The 21,995-nt window shown below is 39.8% G+C and overlaps 1 protein-coding gene across 3 annotated transcripts in view; it reads right to left on the bottom strand.

Annotated features, from left to right (window-relative positions):
• LOC115222895 (ATP-dependent RNA helicase DHX33) overlaps positions 1-21,995 on the bottom strand; it is an 85,335-nt gene that overhangs the window by 58,616 nt on the left and 4,724 nt on the right. For 2 of the 3 annotated variants that reach the window (XM_029793281.2, XM_036512037.1), the window contains exons 2-8: positions 20,015-20,168; positions 17,110-17,160; positions 12,254-12,325; positions 9,936-10,045; positions 9,196-9,319; positions 7,461-7,559; positions 5,368-5,453 (exon numbers count right to left, since the gene is read on the bottom strand). In XM_029793281.2, coding sequence (XP_029649141.1) covers positions 5,368-5,453; positions 7,461-7,559; positions 9,196-9,319; positions 9,936-10,045; positions 12,254-12,325; positions 17,110-17,160; positions 20,015-20,164 — 692 coding nt within the window. In that variant the 5' untranslated portion in view covers positions 20,165-20,168. Of the gene's footprint in view, positions 1-5,367; positions 5,454-7,460; positions 7,560-9,195; positions 9,320-9,935; positions 10,046-12,253; positions 12,326-17,109; positions 17,161-20,014; positions 20,169-20,304; positions 20,427-21,995 lie in introns of those variants that run through there. The other variant, XM_036512036.1, reaches the window with a different exon arrangement.

Below are 21,995 nucleotides of genomic sequence, written 5' to 3'. Positions count from 1 at the left end.
TTGGGGAGTGGTCAAGGAGTCAGTGTTAAATTAGATAGAAGAATAAATAAAAAAATAAAAAAATATATAAAAAAAATATATAAAAATATATATAAAAAAAGGAATAGAGTTTTAGGTAAATAAGGAGATTCTCACTTATACCTATGCACATATGTATACATATATACACACATACAAACATATATACATATACATACACACATACGTACACACACACACATATATACATATATATACACTTACACATACATATACATATCTACACATACACATATATGTATACATACACACACTCACATGCATACACGTATACACACATGTATATATACACACACGAGCACACATACATATACACACAGAAAAATATATATACACATACACACACATACTCACATACACGCATACACACACATATCCACACACACATATGCACACACAGCACACTAGTCCCTATATACACCTATATACACATACACACACACATACATATACATACATATATATATATATATATATATATTACATATGTGTACCTATGCATACCTACACATACACACATATATATACACATACAAATACAGACCCATTCCCTAATTTTAATTTTATTATCTTCATTTATTACTTTTGTTATCTTTGATCGCTGGTCACAACATCTTGGCTATGACAGCCAGTCCATTATCTGTCTACTGGAAAACAAGCACTCATTTACTCACGCACACTCTTTAGCACGTACACTCACTCATTCGCACACTCATACACATACACGCACGCACGCGTTATATTCACATACATACATCTAATACATTCACGTATATACACATACGTACGCGTACCTACAGATTCATGTCTACACTCTTAGAAGGCTAGTCTATACATATACACCAATAAATATAAATACACACACATACATATACACCTACATACAAATACATACATGTATATATATATATACATATTCACATATATATACATAAATATATATATATAAATATATATATATATACATATACATACATATACATATATACATATATACATATATACACACACATACACATACATACATATACAACATACACATACATACGTATACATACATACATACATCCATACATCCATACATACATACATTTATACACATACACACACCCACACGTATACATATACGTACATATATATACGCGCATGCATGCACATACAAATACATACACATACGCATATACATATACATACATACACATACACACACACACCATATATATATATATATATATATATATATATATAGATATATATATATATATATAACATACACACACATACATATACATACATACATATACAAATATACGCACACACATACATACATACTTATACTATTACTTATTTTTTGAGTATGCATGTAAGTATGAATATAAGGAGGCACGTGTGTGTGTGTGTATGTGTAAGCATAGATATATGTATACTTTTACGCAGTGTGTACTTATGTGTATATATGGATGCGCGCGTGTGTGTGTGTGTGTGTATTGGTACGCATGGACATGTGTTGGTGCGTGTATGTATATGAGTATGATGTATGTGTGTGTGTGCATATATTTGTATATGTATGTATGTATTGTATGTGTGTGTATGTATATATATAATATATATATATATATATATAATATTATATATATGTGTGTGTGTATGTGTATGTATGTATATGTATATGCGTATGTGTATGTATTTGTATGTGTATGCATGCGCGTATATATATGTACGTATATGTATACGTGTGGGTGTGTGTATGTGTATAAATGTAGTGTATGTATGGATGTATGTATGTATGTATACGTATGTATGGTATGTGTGTATATGTATGTATGTGTATGTGTGTGTATCTATTATATAGGTATATATGTATATATGTATATGTATATTATTATATATAATGTATATATATATGTATGTATATATAGTGAATATGTTATATATATTGTATATATATATATACATGTATGTATTTGTATGTAGGTGTATAGTATGTGTGTGTATTTATATTTATTGGGTGTTATGTATAGACTAGCCTTCTAAGAGTGTAGACATGAATCTGTAGGTACGCGTACGTATGTGTATATACGTGAATGTATGTAGATGTATGTATGTCTGAATATAACGCGTGCGTGCGTGTATGTGTATGAGTGTGCGAATGAGTGAGTGTACGTGCTAAAGAGTGTGCGTGAGTAAATGAGTGCTTGTTTTCCAGTAGACAGATAAATGGACTGGCTGTCATAGCCAAGATGTTTGTGACCAGCGATCAAAGATAACAAAAGTTATAAATAAGATAATAAAATTAAAATTAGGGAATGGGTCTGTATTTGTATGTGTATATATATGTGTGTATGTGTAGGTATGCATAGGTACACATATTGTATATATATATATATATATATATATATATATGTATGTATATGTATGTGTGTGTATATGTGTGTGTATGTGTATATATGTGTATATAGGGACTAGTGTGCTGTGTGTGCATATGTGTGTGTGTGGATGTATGCGTGTATGTGAGTATGTGTGTGTATGTGGATATATATTTTCTGTTTGTATATGTATGTGTGCTCGTGTGTGTAATATACATGTGTGTATACGTGTATGCATGTGAGTGTGTGTATGTATACATATATGTGTATGTTAGATATGTATATGTATGTGTAAGTGTATATATATGTTATTATGTGTGTGTGTTGTACGTTGTGTGTATGTATATTATATATGTTTGTATGTGTGTGTATATATGTATACATAGGTGCATAGGTATAAGTGAGAATCTCCTTATTTACCTAAAACTCTATCCCTTTTTTTTATATATTTTTATATATTTTTTTTTATATATTTTTTTATTTTTTTATTTATTTCTATCTAATTAACACTGACTCCTTGACCACTCCCCCAAGTATGATATTTTGCGCTATGCCTACCCCAAAAAGTCCCCCACCAACACCCCTTTAAACCTGCCTAAATGTATAAATGCCAATACAATTCTTGTTAACTAGCTTCCTGAAGATTTCTCTTGAATGAAACAGTTCTAGTCCTGTAGAAGCTCCTTCTATATAATAAATTAATTTACTCTACTATGTATTGAGTACCTTATTTACTGTGGTTAACCCGAATCAACCGGGACCTACATATATATATATATATGGTACCGCATCGACTGGCCTCCGTGCTGTGGGCACAACAAACACCATCTGATCGTGGCCGTTCGCCAGCAGCCTCACCTGGCACCTGTGTCGGTGGCACATAAAAACACCATCCAAAGACCCGGCGACGTAGTCAGTCCACCTGTGATTACCTTCCCTCTTATGACACTTGTGAAGACCTGTTGAGGCAGAGGCAAGTGTGTGACACTTTGTGAAGACCTGTTGAGGCAGAGGCAAGTGTGTGACACTTGTGGAGACCTGTTGAGGCAAGTGTGTGACACGCGTGACACTTGTGAAGACCTGTTGAGGCAAGTGAAAATCAAACCAAATCAAAATAGATGAACATCAATGGAATTTGTATCTTTGTGGTTCCAGTTACCGGTGGCACACAAGAAAACCATCCGATCGTGGCCGTTCGCCAGCCACATCTGGCACCTGTGTCGGTGGCACATAAGACACCATCCGAAAGACGAGACAGTCCACCTGTGCATACCTTCCTTCTTGTGACACTTGTGAAGACCTGTTGAGGCAAGTGACACTTGTGAAGACCTGTTGAGGCAAGTGAAAATCAAATCAAATCAAAACAAATCAAAATAGATGAACATAAATGGAATTGTATCTTTGTGGTACCAGTGCCGGTGTGCACACAAGAAAATCATCCGAACGTGGCCGTAGCCAGTACCGCATAGACTGGCCTCCGTGCTTTGGGGACGTAACAAACACCATCCGATCGTGGCCGTCCGCCAGCCTCATCTGGCACCTGTGTCGGTGGCACATAAAAACACCATCCGAGCGTGGCCGTCTGCCAGCCTCGTCTGGCACCCCAGCCTCATCTGGCACCTGTGTCGGTGGCACATAAAAACACAATCCGAGCGTGGCCGTCTGCCAGCCTCGTCTGGCAACCTGGTGGTGGCACATAAAAACACCATCCGAGCGTGGCCGTTCGCCAGCCTCGTCTGGCACCTGTGTCGGTGGCACAAAATCACCCACTACACTCTCGGAGTGGTTGGCGTTAGGAAGGGCATCCAGCTGTAGAAACACTGCCAGATCTGACTGGCTGGTGCAGCCTTCGGGCTCCCCAGACCCCAGTTGTGACCGTCCAACCATGCTAGCATGGAAAACGGACGCTAAATGATGATGATGATGATGATGATGATATATAATATATATCTGTAAAATAATATGCGACAATTATACAAAAGCCAAGATAAAACTCTTAGTCCGGATGCCGAGGTGGAAATCCACAACGCCATCTCTTCGGTTATCTGGCCATCTATTTACATAATATTGAGGTCTCTTTCTTTCTTTTGTTATCTTACCGTTTTTACCAATATATATATATATATATATATATATATATATATAGAGAGAGAGAGAGGAGAGAGAGAGAGAGAGAGACATGAAACAGATATTGTTATATTTAGGGATGGTCATATTTTTTGTCAGTTAACCACACACACTATATACTTGTTCATCACTTCAGCTTTATTATTATTATTCTTATTTTAATGTCCTTTGTCTGAAATCTTTCATCACACATCCTGTGACCTCTTCAGTGACTCTCCATCCCACGTGTCTCCTCCTGTTCTGTTTAGTCTAGAATACTAAAATAATAATAATAATAATAATAATAAAGCTAAAATGTTGACTAAGTACATAGTGGTTAATTGGCAAAAAAAATACAACCATCTCCAAATATAACAATATATATATTAAAAAAAATCATCATCGTCTAATGTCCATTTTCCATGTTGGCATGGGTTGGATGGTTTGACAGGGGCTGGCTAGCTGGAGGGCTGCACCAGACCCCAATTGTCTGTTCTGGCAAGATTTCTGCAGCTGAATACCCTCCCTAATGCCAACCATTTTACAAAGTGCAGTGGATGCTTTTTTGCATGATACCATTGTGGCACCAGCATGGGTGCCTTTTACACGGCACCAGCACAGGATATTTATCTGTATGTACACACACACACACATTTATGTTTGTTTTTAATAATTTATGTAATTTAACAGTGAACTGAAGAATTATTCAATACTTTTTCGATGAGTATGTATTTATTACACTTTTACAGAAGAGGCATGACGATGACTTTGAAATTTGAAACCTGCATGCCTTCATTGGACAGTCTAAATATTCGTTTTAGACAACAAAAAAAAAACCAAAAAAAACCCCACTTACTCTGGAGGAACTTCTCTGTGGATTTGGAAAACGGTGACTAATGCAGAAAAAGAGTAATCTGATTGGTGTTCTGATGTGTAATAGAGCTGGAAAAAATGAAAAATTTACTAATAATAAACACCTGTTAATGATAATGAGATATTAAAAGCACCAATTTAGGACTAGAAAGAGCTGCAGGTTGACTGAAGAGATTCAAACTGTGTATCTTTTATCGTTGCCATGATATTGATGATGCTAGAGAAATCCATACCATATCATCATTTAACATCTGCTTTTGAGGCAAGTGAGGATCAGAATCGAAATCGATCAATGGAAATTGCAGATGTGTTATCAGTGCCGGTGGCATGTCGAAACTCTACTTGTGAAGACCCGTTGAGGCAAGTGAGGATCAGAATTGAAATCGATCAATGGAAATCGATCAATGGAAATTGCAGATGTGTTATCAGTGCCGGTGGCATGTAAGAGAACCTTCCATTTCGCGACCGTTGCCAGCACCGCCCCGTTTCGTGTCCGTTGCCAGCCTCGCCTGGCCCTCGTGCCGGTGGCACATAAAAAGCACCATCCGTTCGTGGCCGTTTGCCAGCTCTGTCTGGCACCTGTGCGGGTGGCACGTAAAAAGCACCCACTACACTCTCGGAGTGGTTGGCGTTAGGAAGGGCATCCAGCCGTAGAAACACTGCCAGATTTGACTGGGCCTGATGAAGCCTTCTGGCTTCACAGACCCCAGTAGAACCGTCCAACCCATGCTAGCATGGAAAGCGGACATTAAACGATGATGATGATGATAATGATGATTTTCATGCTATAATGTCATACTAAAAGTAAACAATCACATCATCAAAATCTTGAAGCTATGAGATAATGCATGATTCATTAAAAACAATGTGAATAAATAAGTACTACATTTAGTGGGGTAATCTGAATGCTAATGAGTTAAGGCAAAAAGCTGGCAGAATCATTAGCACACCAGGTTAAATGCTTAGCGGCATTTCATCAGTCCTTATGTTCTGAGTTCAAATTCCATCAAGGTTAAATTTGCCTTTCAATCCTTCAGGGTGGATAAAATAAGTACCAGTTGTGCACTGGGATCAATCTAATCAACTAACTGCCCACCCCACCCCACCTCACAAGCTGCTGGCCTTAAGCCAAAATTTGAAACTATTATTATTGTTGTTGTTGTTGTCGTTGGCAGCAGCAGAGGCATCATCAGTGCCACTGCCATCACTGTCGGATTCCAATAAAGGAAACTTTATGTGGTTGTTTGGCTTTCTAGAAACAGCAGCCAAAACTACTTCAATTCACAACTCACCCGAAAGGTAGATATACAATCACATTTCATTCACAACTTAATAGAAAAACACACTGGATATTATATATTTGCCCTTTAAATATGGCTAACCCCTAAGGGTGGATGCTACTGTAGTTTGTAGCCCCAGGAGAGTAACATCAACCCTTAGGGGTTAGCCATATTTAAATGGCAAATATACATCACGATGTGTTGCAGCTACTGTTTACAACTCGCTCTAAGATTTATTATTGCTTGATTACACCTTTTCGATATCAGTGTCTTTACGATACTGGAAAAGAGATAAGTATTTGCTAAGGAAACCTACTTTTCATCAACAACTGTGATTGTCACACGCCAATGACGGGTCAATACCCAGAAACTCGAGTCCGTGTGTATCATAAGTTGAAGACGAGAAGGATGGCTTCCCTTTGCAAATACTGATAGGGCACAGAAAGTGTGTCTAAAGCCAGCTGGAGGAGGTGTCCTCCTGGGGCTACAAACTACAGTAGAATCCACCCTTAGGGGTTAGCCATATTTAAATGGCAAATATACGTCACGATGTGTTGCAGCTACTGTTTATAACTCGCTCTAAGATTTATTATTGATTTATTATAACACTGGATATTGTAGTCCAAGATACACTATTACATTTCATAACCAAATAATAATTAGATTTTCTGGGTTGCCCTGCAAGTGATACAGACACAGTTGGCATTTTATCAGTCAGGTAGTTTTCATTTTCACAGCAGTGCCCCAGCATGGCAACAGGTTTGCAGAATACAAGATGATCAACAACAAGACCAACCTTTACTGGGAACTGTCTTCCTTCAAGGTAAAGAACAGGACAAGAACTGAAATATGAGGAGAAATGGTCGACATCCATTGTGGCAGACATGATAATGATCTGGAAAAAAGGAAAGTAGAAATGGATTATTATGAGTGGGCGAGGGCATGAGAAAATAGGGATAAGTGTAAAAGATGTGTATGGGTATATATATATATATATATATATATACACTCACGGAGTGGTTGGCGTTAGGAAGGGCATCAAGCTGTAGAAACATTGCCAGATAAGACTGGAGCCTGGTGTAGCCTTCTGGCTTCCCAGATCCCCGGTCGAACCATCCAACCTATGCTAGCATGGAGAACGGACGTTAAACGATGATGATGATGATGATATATATATATATATCAGTAGGTGTGTGAATACATGTATCAGAATGTGAGTGTATGGATATACGTTTGAATGTGTGTGGATGTATATAGCATGAATAGATGTATGAGCATGTGTGTGTGTGTGAATATATATATCAATATGTGTTTGTGTTTTGTGGACGCATATATCAGCAGGTGTGTGTGTGTGTGTGCCCTTCCTAACACCAACCACTCCACAGTGTACTGGGTGCTTTTTATATGGCACCCGCATATATATATACACACACACATACATATACATACACACGTGTATGTATATGCATGTGTGTATGTATATATATATATATATTCTTTTATGTTTCAGTCATTTGACTGCGGCGATGCTGGAGCACCGCTTTTAGTTGAACAAATCAACCCCAGGACTTATTCTTTGTAAGCCTAGTACTTATTCTATTGGTCTCTTTTGCCGAACTGCTAAGTTACGGGGACATAAACATACCAGCATCAGTTAAGAGATGTTGCAGGAGACAGACAGACAGACAGACAGACAAACAGAAAGACAGACACACACACACACACATATATGTATATATACACACACACATACGATGGGCATTTTTCAGTCCATCTACCAAATCCATTCACAAGGATTTGGACAGCTTAAGGTTTTAGTAGAAGACACTTGGCCAAGGTGCCATGCAATGGGATTGAACCCTGCACTATGTGGTTGGAAGGCAAGCTTCTTACCACACAGCCATGCCTGCAACTTATAAGTAGACAATCCAGCCACCAGATGCCAAAACCCAAGATTGAGCTACGGACCTATATATATATATATATATATATAAATATAAGTGGGGTGACCACTACGTGGACATCCATATTCTAGAAGTGGATTCGCTATGGTCTTGATGTTTTAAATTGATATTAATCAAATTAATATTCAATTTTTCACCCTTATTATTTAAAATTTTTATATATATATATATATCATCATCATCATCGTTTAACGTCCGTTCTCCATGCTAGCATGGGTTGGACAGTTCGACCGGGGATCTGGGAAGCCAGAAGGCTGCACCAGGCTCCAGTCTTATCTGGCAATGTTTCTACAGCTGGATGCCCTTCCTAACGCCAACCACTCCGTGAGTGTAGTGGGTGCTTTTTACGTGCCACCTGCACAGGTGCCAGGCAAGGCTGGCAACGGCCACGGTCGGATTGGTGTATTTTACGTGCCACCGGCACGGAGGCCAGTCGAGGCGGCGCTGGCATCGGCCACGAGTCGGATAGTGCTTTTTACGTACCACCAGACCAGGGGTCCTGGCTGGTTCAATTCGATTTATATATATATATATTTAAAGTAGATGAAATTTTGAAGATTCATTTACCTTTAAGCTTACATCCTTCCTGTTTAAGGCGTTCCGTTTCTTTTGGGCTGCTTTCACAACCCCGAATAAAATATCTGTGTGAATAGTTCTTTCATGGGCTTCGTCTAAGATGACAATTGAATATCTGCAACAGAAAACAAAGGGACTACATGACAGTCTTTAAAACATATCTTTTGCCTTCTTCTTATTTCAGTCATTGAATTGTGGCCATGGTAGGGCACATATGTTGAAGGGTTTTATTCAAACAAAAGGACCCCAGTGCTTTTTAAGTTTGGCATTTATTCAATTGATCCCTTTGGCAGAGCTGCCAGTGTTATAGTGATGTAAATAAACCAACACCAGTTGTCAAGCAATGGTAGGGGGACAAATGCAAAGACACACACATATATACATACATACACATACTGTGTGGAAGCTTGTCATATATATATATATATATATATATATATATACACATATATATATGATAAGCTTCCACACAGTTTCTGTCTACCAAATTCACTCGTAAGACATTAGTTAGCTTGGGGCTATAATAGAAGACACTTGGCCAAGGTGCCATACAGTGAGACTGAACCTGAAACCATGAGGTTGTAAAGCAAAAGAATTTCTTTTTTAATAACAAAGCCAGATATAATTTTAAACCTTTTAAAAACGAAAATTTGTTTCACTACTTATTAAAAAAAAGAGTTATTTTGCCAAGTTATATTTGAAAAGAAAAATTCAGAAATAATTGTCCTTACCGTTTTAATAAAGGATCCAATATGGCTTCCCTTAACAGCATTCCATCCGTCATATATTTTATTTTGGTACAGCCTGATGTCATGTCATCAAATCGTACTGAATAACCAACCTAGAGTGAAAAGAGATGGCCACTGATAGAAGACCCATTGCATATTCAACAAATTATTGAAGGTTTCTCTCTCAAATTATTCCATGTTCTCTAATTTTATTCTTCAAGTTGACCTCACTAGTGCCAGTGCTATGAGAAAAGCACCCAGTACACATTTTGTAAAGTGGTTGGCATTAGAAAGGGCATCCAACCATAGAAAGCACTGAAGCATGAGGTGGCCCTTGCACCCATCAAATCCTGCCAAACCATCCGAAATATGCCAGCATGGAACATAACATTAAGATTATGATGAAGCGCCCGGCCCCCATGTTAGTGGCATGTAAAAAGCACCATCCGATTATGGCCCTTGCCAGCCTCGACTGGCCCCCGTGCCGGTGGCATGTAAAAAGCACCATCTGACCATGGCCGTTGCCAGCCCCATCTGGCACCTGTCCCAGTGGCACGCAAAAAGCACCCACTACACTCACGAAGTGGTTGGCGTTAGGAAGGGCATCCAGCTGTAGAAACATTGCCAGATCAGACTGGGCCTGGTGCAGCCTTCTGGCTTCCCAAACCGTCCAACCCATGCTAGCATGGAAAGCGGACGCTAAATGATGATGATGTGATGATGATGTATCATACAGCCTAGCTTTTGCAAATGAGAGAATGACACTTGACAGAGGAGATCAGTCATCAAAGATGAGTCAACCTTGTCCAACCCTTCATTTTGCACATCAAGGACATTGTTCAGTGTATCGTTAAGACAAACATAGTAATTGCTTGAAATAACAAGGATTACTTTGTTGTGTCTGGGGAGAGTCATTTTCTTTTTGTGCCTTATAATTTAACACACTCACTGGTAAAATTTCCACTTCCTCTCTTTTACTTGTTTCAGTCATTTGAATGCGGTCATGCTGGAGCACCGCCTTTAGTCAAGCAAATCAACCCCAGGACTTATTCTTTGTTAGCCTAGTACTTATTCTATCGGTCTCTTTTGCCGAAACCGCTAAGTAACGGGGACATAAACACACCAGCATCGGTTGTCAAGCAATGCTAGGGGGACAAACAAACACATACACACAAACACACACACATACATATATATATATATATATATATATATATATATATACATATATACGACAGGCTTCTTTCAGTTTCCGTCTACCAAATCCACTCACAAGGCATTGGTCGGCCCGGGGCTATAGCAGAAGACACTTGCCCAAGATGCCACGCAGTGGGACTGAACCTGGAACCATGTGGTTGGTTAGCAAGCTACTTACCACACAGCCACTTATTTCTTATTTTCCTAAAATTTTCGTTGCATCTTGCAACCTTTTCAATAGTCTTAGTGTGGAATTAATTCCTCATCATTGTTTTAACATTGCTTTTTCCATACTTGTAAGGGTCAGACATAAATTCGATGAGGCAGATTTTCCACTGCTTAATGCCCTTCCTGTTGCCAAACCCCTATTTCCAAGGTAATACAGCTCTATAACCACTTGTGTTCAATAGAAGAATGATGCTCACTCACAACTTTCATGTGACATCAAGCCAAGGAGATACACACACACATACACAACAGGCTTCTTTCAGTTTCCATCTATCAAATCCTCTCAGAAGAATTTGGAAGGCTTGGGATTAGAGTAGAAGACACTTGTCCAAGGTGCCATGCAGTGGGACTGAACCTGGGACCATGTGACTGGGAAGTGAACTTCTTACTTGCACAACAGGCTTCTTTCAGTTTCCATCTATCAAATCCTCTCAGAAGAATTTGGTAGGCTTGGGATTAGAGTAGAAGACACTTGTCTAAGATGCCATGCAGTGGGACTGAACCTGGGACCATGTGACTGGGAAGTGTACTTCTTACTTGCACAACAGGCTTCTTTCAGTTTCCATTTATCAAATCCTCTCAGAAGAATTTGGAAGGCTTGGGATTAGAGTAGAAGACACTTGTCCAAGGTGCCATGCAGTGGGACTGAACCTGGGACCATGTGACTGGGAAGTGTACTTCTTACTTGCACAACAGGCTTCTTTCAGTTTCCATCTATCAAATCCTCTCAGAAGAATTTGGTAGGCTTGGGATTAGAGTAGAAGACACTTGTCCAAGGTGCCATGCAGTGGGACTGAACCCGGAACTATGTGATTGAGAAGTAAACAGCTTAACTAAAACAGGTATGCCAGCACCTAGAGAATTTTTCTAACCTATCTGAAGAAAGCAATACAAACCAATTCGCCAACATTGCACTGTCGTTCTGCTGCAACTCGCTGGGAAATCGACATTGCTGCCACTCTGCGAGGCTGAAAGGATATGAACATACAATATATTTAATAAACAAATGAGAGCAATATTCAAATTACATGGAAAATGAAAGAATCGAGATATATTTGTGAATAACAGCTTCTAAAACAGGCACAAAACTTTAGATTTGAGGTAGGGATATATATATTTCTTTACTACCCACAAGGGGCTAAACATAGAGGGGACAAACAAGGACAGACAAACGGATTAAATCGATTACATCGACCCAGTGCGAAACTGGTACTTTATTTATCGGCGAGCTAGCAGAAGCGTTAGCACACCGGGCGAAATGCTTTGCGGTACTTCGTCTGCCGTTATGTTGTGAGTTCAAATTCCGCCGAGGTCAACTTTGCCTTTCATCCTTTCGGTGTCGATAAATTAAGTACCAGTTACGCACTGGGGTCGATGTAATCGACATAATACCTATGTCTGTCCTTGTTTGTCCCCCTCTATGTTTAGCCCCTTGTGGGTAATAAAGAAATAGGTACTTTATTTATCGACCCCGAGAGGATGAAAGGCAAAGTCTACCTCGGCGGAATTTGAACTCAGAACGTAACGGCAGACGAAATACGGCTACGCAATTCGCCAGGTGTGCTAACGTTTCTGCCAGCTCACCGCCATATACCTATTTCTTTATTACCCACAAGGGGCTAAACACAGAGGGAACAAACAAGGACAGACATAGGTATTAAGTCGATTACATCGACCCCAGTGCGAAACTGGTACTTTATTTATCGACCCCGAGAGGATGAAAGGCAAAGTCTACCTCGGCGGAATTTGAACTCAGAACGTAACGGCAGACGAAATGCGGCTACGCAATTCGCCAGGCGTGCTAACGTTTCTGCCAGCTCGCCGCCATATACCTATCTCTTTATTACCCACAAGGGGCTAAACACAGAGGGAACAAACAAGGACAGACAAACGGATTAAGTCGATTACATCGACCCCAGTGCGAAACTGGTACTTTATTTATCGACCCCGAGAGGATGAAGGGCAAAGTCTACTTCGGCGGAATTTGAACTCAGGACGTAACGGCAGACGAAATACGGCTACGCAATTCGCCAGGCGTGCTAACGTTTCTGCCAGCTCGCTGCCATATACCTATTTCTTTATTACCCACAAGGGGCTAAACACAGAGGGAACAAACAAGGACAGACAAACGGATTAAGTTGATTACATCGACTCCAGTGCAAAACTGGTACTTTATTTATCGACCCCGAGAGGATGAAAGGCAAAGTCTACCTCGGCGGAATTTGAACTCAGAACGTAACGGCAGACGAAATACGGCTACGCAATTCGCCAGGCGTGCTAACGTTTCTGCCAGCTCGCCGTCATCAACATCATTGTTATAACATACATTTTCATATTTGTATGGGTTAAATAAAATTCACTGAGGCATATTTTCTACAGCCAGATGCTCTTCGTCTCACCAATCCTTATCCATTTCCAAGTGAAGAAACATTTCTCCAAGTCTTTTGAGCTTGAACAACATACTGACTGGACATGTTTTCACAGAAGATTCCAAACAGGCGCAGGAGTGGCTGTGTGGTAAGTAGCTTGCTAACCAACAACATGGTTCCGGGTTCAGTCCCACTGCGTGGCATCTTGGGCAAGTGTCTTCTGCTATAGCCCCGGGCCGACCAATGCCTTGTGAGTGGATTTGGTAGACGGAAACTGAAAGAGGCCTGTCGTATATATGTATATATAAATATATATATATATATATATATATTATATATATATATATATAATATATATATATATATATATGTGTGTGTGTGTGTGTGTGTGTGTTTGTGTGTCTGTGTTTGTTTCCCTAGCATTGCTTGACAACCGATGCTGGTGTGTTTACGTCCCCGTCACCTAGCGGTTCGGCAAAAGAGACCGATAGAATAAGTACTGGGCTTACAAAGAATAAGTCCCGGGGTCGATTTGCTCGACTAAAGGCGGTGCTCCAGCATGGCCGCAGTCAAATGACTGAAACAAGTAAAAGAGTCAAAAGAGAGTATGTGTAACTGAAGAGTATAGGGTTATTATATTCCCTGCAACTGCTTGCTGGCAACACTTTGCCATGTACAGAACAAGGTACATAACTCTGGTAGTGAAATAGTTACCGGAGGAAAACCTAATCATTTTTATATCAGGAATTTTGTAAACAAGACCACTCTCTCTTTTACTCTTTTACTTGTTTCGGTCATTTGACTGCGGCCATGCTGGAGCACCGCCTTTAATCGAGCAACTCGACCCCGGGACTTATTCTTTTGTAAGCCCAGTACTTATTCTATCCTGTCTCTTTTGCCGAACCGCTAAGTGACGGGGACATAAACACACCAGCATCGGTTGTCAAGCAATGCTGGGGGGACAAACACAAACATACATGCACACACATATATACATATATACGACAGGCTTCTTTCAGTTTCCGTCTACCAAATCCACTCACAAGGCTTTGGTCGGCCCGAGGCTATAGCAGAAGACACTTGCCCAAGGTGCCACGCAGTGGGACTGAACCCGGAACCATGTGGTTGGTAAACAAGCTACTTACCACACAGCCACTCCTGTTAATACGGTTCCCTCAAAATAGCTACTGGTTCCTGTGGCATCATAAGGCATCAGCACACTGGTGGTTGCCCATGTGCCTCATGGTTTCAGAAGCCCTATTCTGATCTATGTATGTTGTGGCTTGCTGTCATTAAATACTATAGGGACCAGTATTTTAATTTGTCCAGGGACCTCACAAGTCTAGGGGTCCAGTTCTGATCTATGTATGCTGTGGTTCACTGTCAATAAATAAATACTATAGGGCCCCATGCATTGATTTGTCTAAGGGTCAGTAAGGTAGCTAAGAAGGTCCAGACTGGTTCCCTATAGTTTTGATGACAAGAACAATATTAGCATGTCGTTTCTGCAATATTTTAAGGAACATTTTGCAGATGTTCTAGGATGCAGTGTCAATGATGTTTCTGGGGTCTAATGAGGTTTCAGGCCTTTCAGCACCAGACCTCTTCCTCCAGTCAACCTAGCAAAGTGGTTCCCAAACCTTTTCAGTCTGCCACCTGCTTGGCACCCAAGCCACGTTCCTAATGCTACCCACCCCACTTACTACCACAAGCATAACTGTTCTGCCCTCTTTATCAAAAGCCACCTATTGGCATTCTCTGCAGCTACAGTAATAGAATCTATAGCCTCCCTCTTTGCTGTGCCAGTACCTGCAAGCCCAATTAGAGCTTTCAAGAACGATCATCCCACAAAACCTCAAAAGTCCACTTCTGTTGCCTCACTATGTACTTCCATTTCTCTTATTACAATAATTTAATTCTTTTTTTTTTTAACCTATGTTTTTTGAGCATTTTTTACAACCCAGGTCCTGACCAAGTCCAATTTAGAGTTAAATATTGGTCTAACCTCCAATATTCAAAGGACTTGTTGAGTAATCTTGTGGGTGTCCATCTCCTGCAAAGAATACAGGTCCTAGGAGCTCTCAGGACACTCATCCTAAGTTGGACAATGTTGGGTGCCCACATGTTACTCACTCTACAAACTCAGTCAGGACTGGCTTAGTTGCCAATCATTCAACTCTGATTTTTATATTGAGTTTTATATCAAAAAGCGAAAACCTTTATCCTCATGAGTATATAATTTTCAACACAACTTGAATAAAACAAGGGTTACTGTTCAGCATTCAAGAAAAACACTAGTGCCAACTTTGTAAATGTGAGGAAATATCAGTGTGTTTGAGAGACCCTGACATGATATGTAGCTGTTGGATTTTAATTAAAACTACATTAAAAGGAAGTCCACATCCAAAACTTTGAAATGATATATAATTTTTCATGGAAAAAATTTATTTTAACATAAATGATATACCAAATAATGTGCCTTTTCCTGTTCAACCTCTATAATGATACCTATATTTTCTTCTGAAGATGAGCCCCTGCACCTGAAATAGAGGTTTTATAAAACTTTCTGTATTGTCAGAAGCTTTCTATTTTCTCTTTTTATCTCCATATATATATATATATATAAATTAAAATTAAGAGTAACTAAGAGATACCAACATGCTAGAGATAGCAGTCAAAACTTGACTCAAAAAACCACTTCATATGGCACAAGCTGAAAAGACAAATAGACAAATAAACTAGTAAAAAATTTAGGATAATCTCAGAACCGGATTTCTGGGTCTGTATAAAAATATACTCTACCTCATCAGTGAGATATACAGATAGTACACAATTACAAATATATATATGCCCTTCCCAACACCAACCACCTTACACACACACACAGGATGGGTTTCTTTCAATTTTATCAGCCAAATCCACTCACAAGGCTTTGGTCAGCTAGAGGTTATAGTAAAAGACACTTGTCCAAGGTGCCAATCAGTGAGACAGAATCCAAGACCATACAGTTAGAATATCAATTTTTAACATCTACTCTTCCTTGCATGAACCAGACAAACCAGGCATGTGTTGGGCAAAGTTTTTTAAAGTCAGATGCCCTTCATATAGCTAACCCCCAATATTTTCAAGCGAGGTAATTATCTCTCAATTTATGGAACAACAAACAACCTGGATACATTTACACAGAGAAATAGAAACAAACAACACCTTATGAATGAGTCTTTTGATTACAAAAGAAAATGCAATAAGCCAAGAAACCCGGATACACTTTTACAGTAGACTGCAAGTAAACAACACCGTCAGCAAAGCCATTATTTGCAACCAGCAATCAAACACACGAAAATCTAACTAAAAACAAGGAATATATATTTTCAAACTCTTACCTGTGTAATAGCAATAACTCCATTTTGATGAAGACCAGCTTCATATAAATACTGTTGAGGAAAAAATTACAAAGTAAGTTTTAAAAGAAATAAGAACAATACTGTCAGCATGACAATAATACGTTAGAGATCACAAATATAGTTTAGCTAAAAAAAAAGATATGGCTTGCAAACAGAGGAACAGTCTCTATAAGTGTGTGTGTGTGTGTGTGTGTGTTTCTAATTACTCTGTAAGAAGGAGTGGCGAGCTGGCAGAATCGTTAGCATGCCGGGCGAAATGCATAGCCGTATTTTGTCTGCCGTTACGTTCTGAGTTCAAATTCCGCCAAGGTTGACTTTGCCTTTCATCCTTTCGGGGTCGATAAATTAAGTACCAGTTACGCATTGGGGTCGATGTAATCGACTTAATCCCTTTGTCTGTCCTTGTTTGTTCCCTCTGTGTTTAGCCCCTTGTGGGCAATAAAGAAATAAGGAGTGAGTGGTCACGTGGCCATCACAGGCCCTCCAAGACCAATATGGCTGAAGTTGCTAATGCTCCATTTAAACTGTTGCAAGATGACACGTGAAGAAAAGACATGAATAATGAGAAGATATCACAGGGATGATGTTCTAGGGATGAAAGAATGGTTACTGTGGCTAGGTGCAGGGATGGATGGATGGGGGAGGATGGGTAGCATGGATACAACAAAGATGGTGAGAGAAGGAATGAGTGAGTCAAAAACACCAAAGCGGAGCAGATACAAACCCAGTTGGCACCAAGGAACAGAAGCCGTTATAGCAATGGTAAAAAAGGTAGACAGTGGAAACATCACATCTGAAGCCAGAAGCTGGAATATGCCCTTGGGTGGTTTTATGCCATTTAGAAGAATGGCTCTTCACAAGATGCACTCCAAGATGTGTGTGTAGCAACAGCTCTGTTTCAGATGTAGAAGCAATGCTCTATTGAGGACCACCTAGCAAGTCTGCCTTCAACAGTGGAATTGATCTCTCTCTTCCACAGGTTCCATCCACTTTAACCCTTTAGTGTTCAGATTATTCTATCAAACATAATGCTTATTGATTCACATTGATTTGAATTAATCATGCATTTTCTCATATCTTCAAGATCTTGATGGTGTAATTACTAAATGTAGAATAACATTGTAGGGTAGGTGTGAGAGCCTGGATCTGGTCAGTTTGAACATATCACCATCATCATCATCATCATCGTTTAACGTCCGTTCTCCATGCTAGCATGGGTTGGACGGTTCGACCGGGGATCTGGGAAGCCAGAAGGCTGCACCAGGCTCCAGTCTTATCTGGCAATGTTTCTACAGCTGGATGCCCTTCCTAACGCCAACCACTCCGTGAGTGTAGTGGGTGCTTTTTACGTGCCACCTGCACAGGTGCCAGGTGAGGCTGGCAACAGCCACAGTCGGATTGGTGTATTTTATGTGCCACCGGCACGGAAGCCAGTCGAGGCGGCGCTGGCATCGGTCACGAGTCGGATAGTGCTTTTTACGTACCACCAGACCAGGGATCCTGGCTGGTTCAATTCGAACAGATTAAATATTTTGGCCGGATATAGCCGGTTTAAATACTAAAGGGTTAAGTGATCAGCACTTCTACATCCATACACATCACAAGACCAAATCAGTGCAATGTTCTCTCTTGTACACTGCACCTAATTCCTCTTATGCCCAACTTTCTTCTCAATACACTAGTGCTCTATTGTACAGTATATCTTGTGAGTACAGTTAGATGTACAACTGCTATTGGTGAATGTAGAGCTCCAAGCAGAGTAGTGTTTCTTAACCATTTCTTACCTGTGGACCTCTTGGATTTCTATTTTACTCAGATGGACCCTCCAAGCCATTCAATGTTTAAAAAATCCTATTATATTTCTTTAATTAAATGTCATTAGGAATTGTAAAAAAATGTTTTTAATATTTTATGTATTGTAAAAGCATCAGCAATTTATCTCTATATATATAAACAGCAAAATGTCTGTCTGTGTGTGTGTCCATTATACAAATCCACAATTTTTCAGTTAGAGGGCTCGCACTTTCTATGGTCATTGAAAACCATCCAAGGGTGGTCGTGCACATCTTTACATTTCCCCAGTCACCCTGCAAAGCCATTAAAAAATTAATAGAAGTGACATTTTTGTGAATTCGCACTTTCTATGGTCATTGAAAACCATCCAAGGGTGGTCGTGCACATCTTTACATTTTCCCAGTCACCCCGCAAAGCCATTAAAAAATTAATAGAAGTGACATTTTTGTGAATTCGCACTTTCTATGGTCATTCAAAACCGTCCAAGGGTGGTCGTGCACATCTTTACATTTTCCCAGTCACCCCACAAAGCCATTAAAAAATCAATAGAAGTGACTTTTTTGTGAATTTTTCTATCCAAAACCCAATCAAAATGCCTGAAACTTGATACGCCAATTGAATGCCAGCTAGCTGTATGTGATTGGTCAGAGATTTGGATAGTACTCGCATGCATGTGCGCACGCACACAGCTGTATATGCATGCACTAGCACTATGACCCAGCAACGCCGGGTCATAGTGCTAATTGCTGATAAATTTTGACAACAAAATCTTATGTGGACCTTGATTAAGAACCACTGATGTAGAGCATCATCATCCAGTCTATTTCCCATAAAGTGGTGTGGTTACTAATCTAGTTAGTAGTATTACTGGTTAAGATGTACAGAGAAGAGACAAGAAAAAGTGTGATAAACACAAAATGCAACTCATACCATTTGTTCCCTAGATGATATATTTATGATCGAAGACATAAATATATCTTTTGCTAAACAAAAGCATAAATAGACCCAGGGTCAATAACGAGAAAATTCTTTACCCAATTTTGGAATTGGACTATTCAGAGAAAAAAAAAAAAAAATTGAAAGATTTTACCTGTGGAACTTGTGTTGTCTTCCCACTCCCTGTCTCTCCTATAACTATTGCAGTTGACAACCGTTGAATATGAGAAATAATTTGATTCCGAGCTTTATAGGCAGGCAACTCCTGCCGTTCTTTCTTCAAGGTGAGTATTTGGTCATTCATGATTCTGAATTTGAAATTTCAAATAATTCAGTCAAGACAGAAATTAAATAATTTCATGAAAATATCATTAACACATCATTCAGTCATGTTCAAAAGACATCATTTTATTGTAGATTTCTTTTCAAAAAAATAGGATAAATCTTGATTTTGTTTTTTTCTTTTAAGAAGACTGTAAATATCAATGTATTTAATATCGTTATTAATGGCCACTTTGCCATGCTTGCATGGGTCAGACGGAATTCATTGAGGCAGATTTGTATGGTCAGATGCCTTTCCTGTCACCAACATTTACCTGTTTCCAAATAAGGTAATATTTCTCCAGACATGTTCTCACAAAAGATTGTTTGTTCCTTCTCGAGCCATGCCTGGCTCATAAGGGCCGGTTTCCCAGTTTCCTTGGCGTATAGGTTCCCCCACCTGGACGGGACGCCAGTCCGTCGCAGGTGAGCTGCAAGATGCAGGAGGAAAGGGTGAGAGAAAGTTGTGGCGAAAGAGTCAGCAGAAGTTTGCCATTACCTTCTGTTGGAGCCACGTGGAGCTTAGGTGTTTCGCTCATAAACACACACATCGCTCGGTCTGAGATTCGAACCCGCTGCTCTAACCACTAAGCCATGTGCCTCCACTCACAAAAGATTGTATAATGGTGACGTTCATCCACAACAATCATGCAATGTCAAGACAAGGAAACATTAACATTCTCCATACATACACGCATACTCATACTTGATAGGCTTCTTTCAGTTTCCACCACCCACCAAATCCACTCATAAGGCTTTGGTCAGCCCAGAGCAATAGCAGATACCTGCTGAAAGTGACACGCAGCAGGATCGAATTCAGAAGTCTGCGTTTGGGAAGCAAACTTCTTAACAAATTAGCCACATCTAAGAATTCTAAATGAACTGAAATTTACTATTAAACTACCATTAGGCTTCTCTCTTTACTCTCCTTTACTCTTTTACTTGTTTCAGTCATTTGACTGCGGCCATGCTGGAGCACCACCTTTAGTCGAGCAAATCGACCCCGGGACTTATTCTTTGTAAGCCCAGTACTTATTCTATCGGTCTCTTTTGCCGAACCGCTAAGTGACGGGGACGTAAACACACCAGCATCGGTTGTCAAGCAATGCTAGGGGGACAAACACAGACACACAAACACACATACATATATATATATATATATATATATATATATATACATATATACGACGGGCTTCTTTCAGTTTCCGTCTACCAACTCCACTCACAAGGCATTGGTCGGCCCGGGGCTATAGCAGAAGACACTTGCCCAAGATGCCACGCAGTGGGATTGAACCCGGAACCATGTGGTTGGTTAGCAAGCTCCTTACCACACAGCCACTCCCGCGCCTATTGTTTTCTTTCTCCAACTAAGAGGAGAAATTTCAATGTATTTATAATACTGTGCATGTCATTCAGTACATCACCACTTACCTGTGCTATGAAAATGGATGTGATTGAACCAACTGACTCATTTCTCTCTTCACAACACACACCCATATCCTTATCATCCTTTTAAAATCTACTTTTCCAAGCTTGTATGAGTTGAGTGCAATGGCCCAGTGGTTAGGGCAGCGGACTCGCGGTCATAGGATCGCGGTTTCGATTCCCAGACCGGGTGTTGTGAGTGTTTATTGAGCGAAAACACCTAAAAAGCTCCACGAGGCTCCGGCAGGGGATGGTGGTGATCCCTGCTGTACTCTTTCACCACAACTTTCTCTCACTCTCACTTCCTGTTTCTGTTGTACCTGTATTTCAAAGGGCCGGCCTTGTCACTCTCTGTGTCACGCTGAATATCCCCGAGAACTACGTTAACC

Source organism: Octopus sinensis, linkage group LG21 (genome assembly GCF_006345805.1).
Source record: "Octopus sinensis linkage group LG21, ASM634580v1, whole genome shotgun sequence".
Taxonomy (NCBI): Eukaryota; Metazoa; Mollusca; class Cephalopoda; order Octopoda; family Octopodidae; genus Octopus; species Octopus sinensis.
The sequence above is the reverse complement of the archived record's forward strand: the minus strand, read 5'-3'. Positions and strand labels throughout refer to the sequence as shown.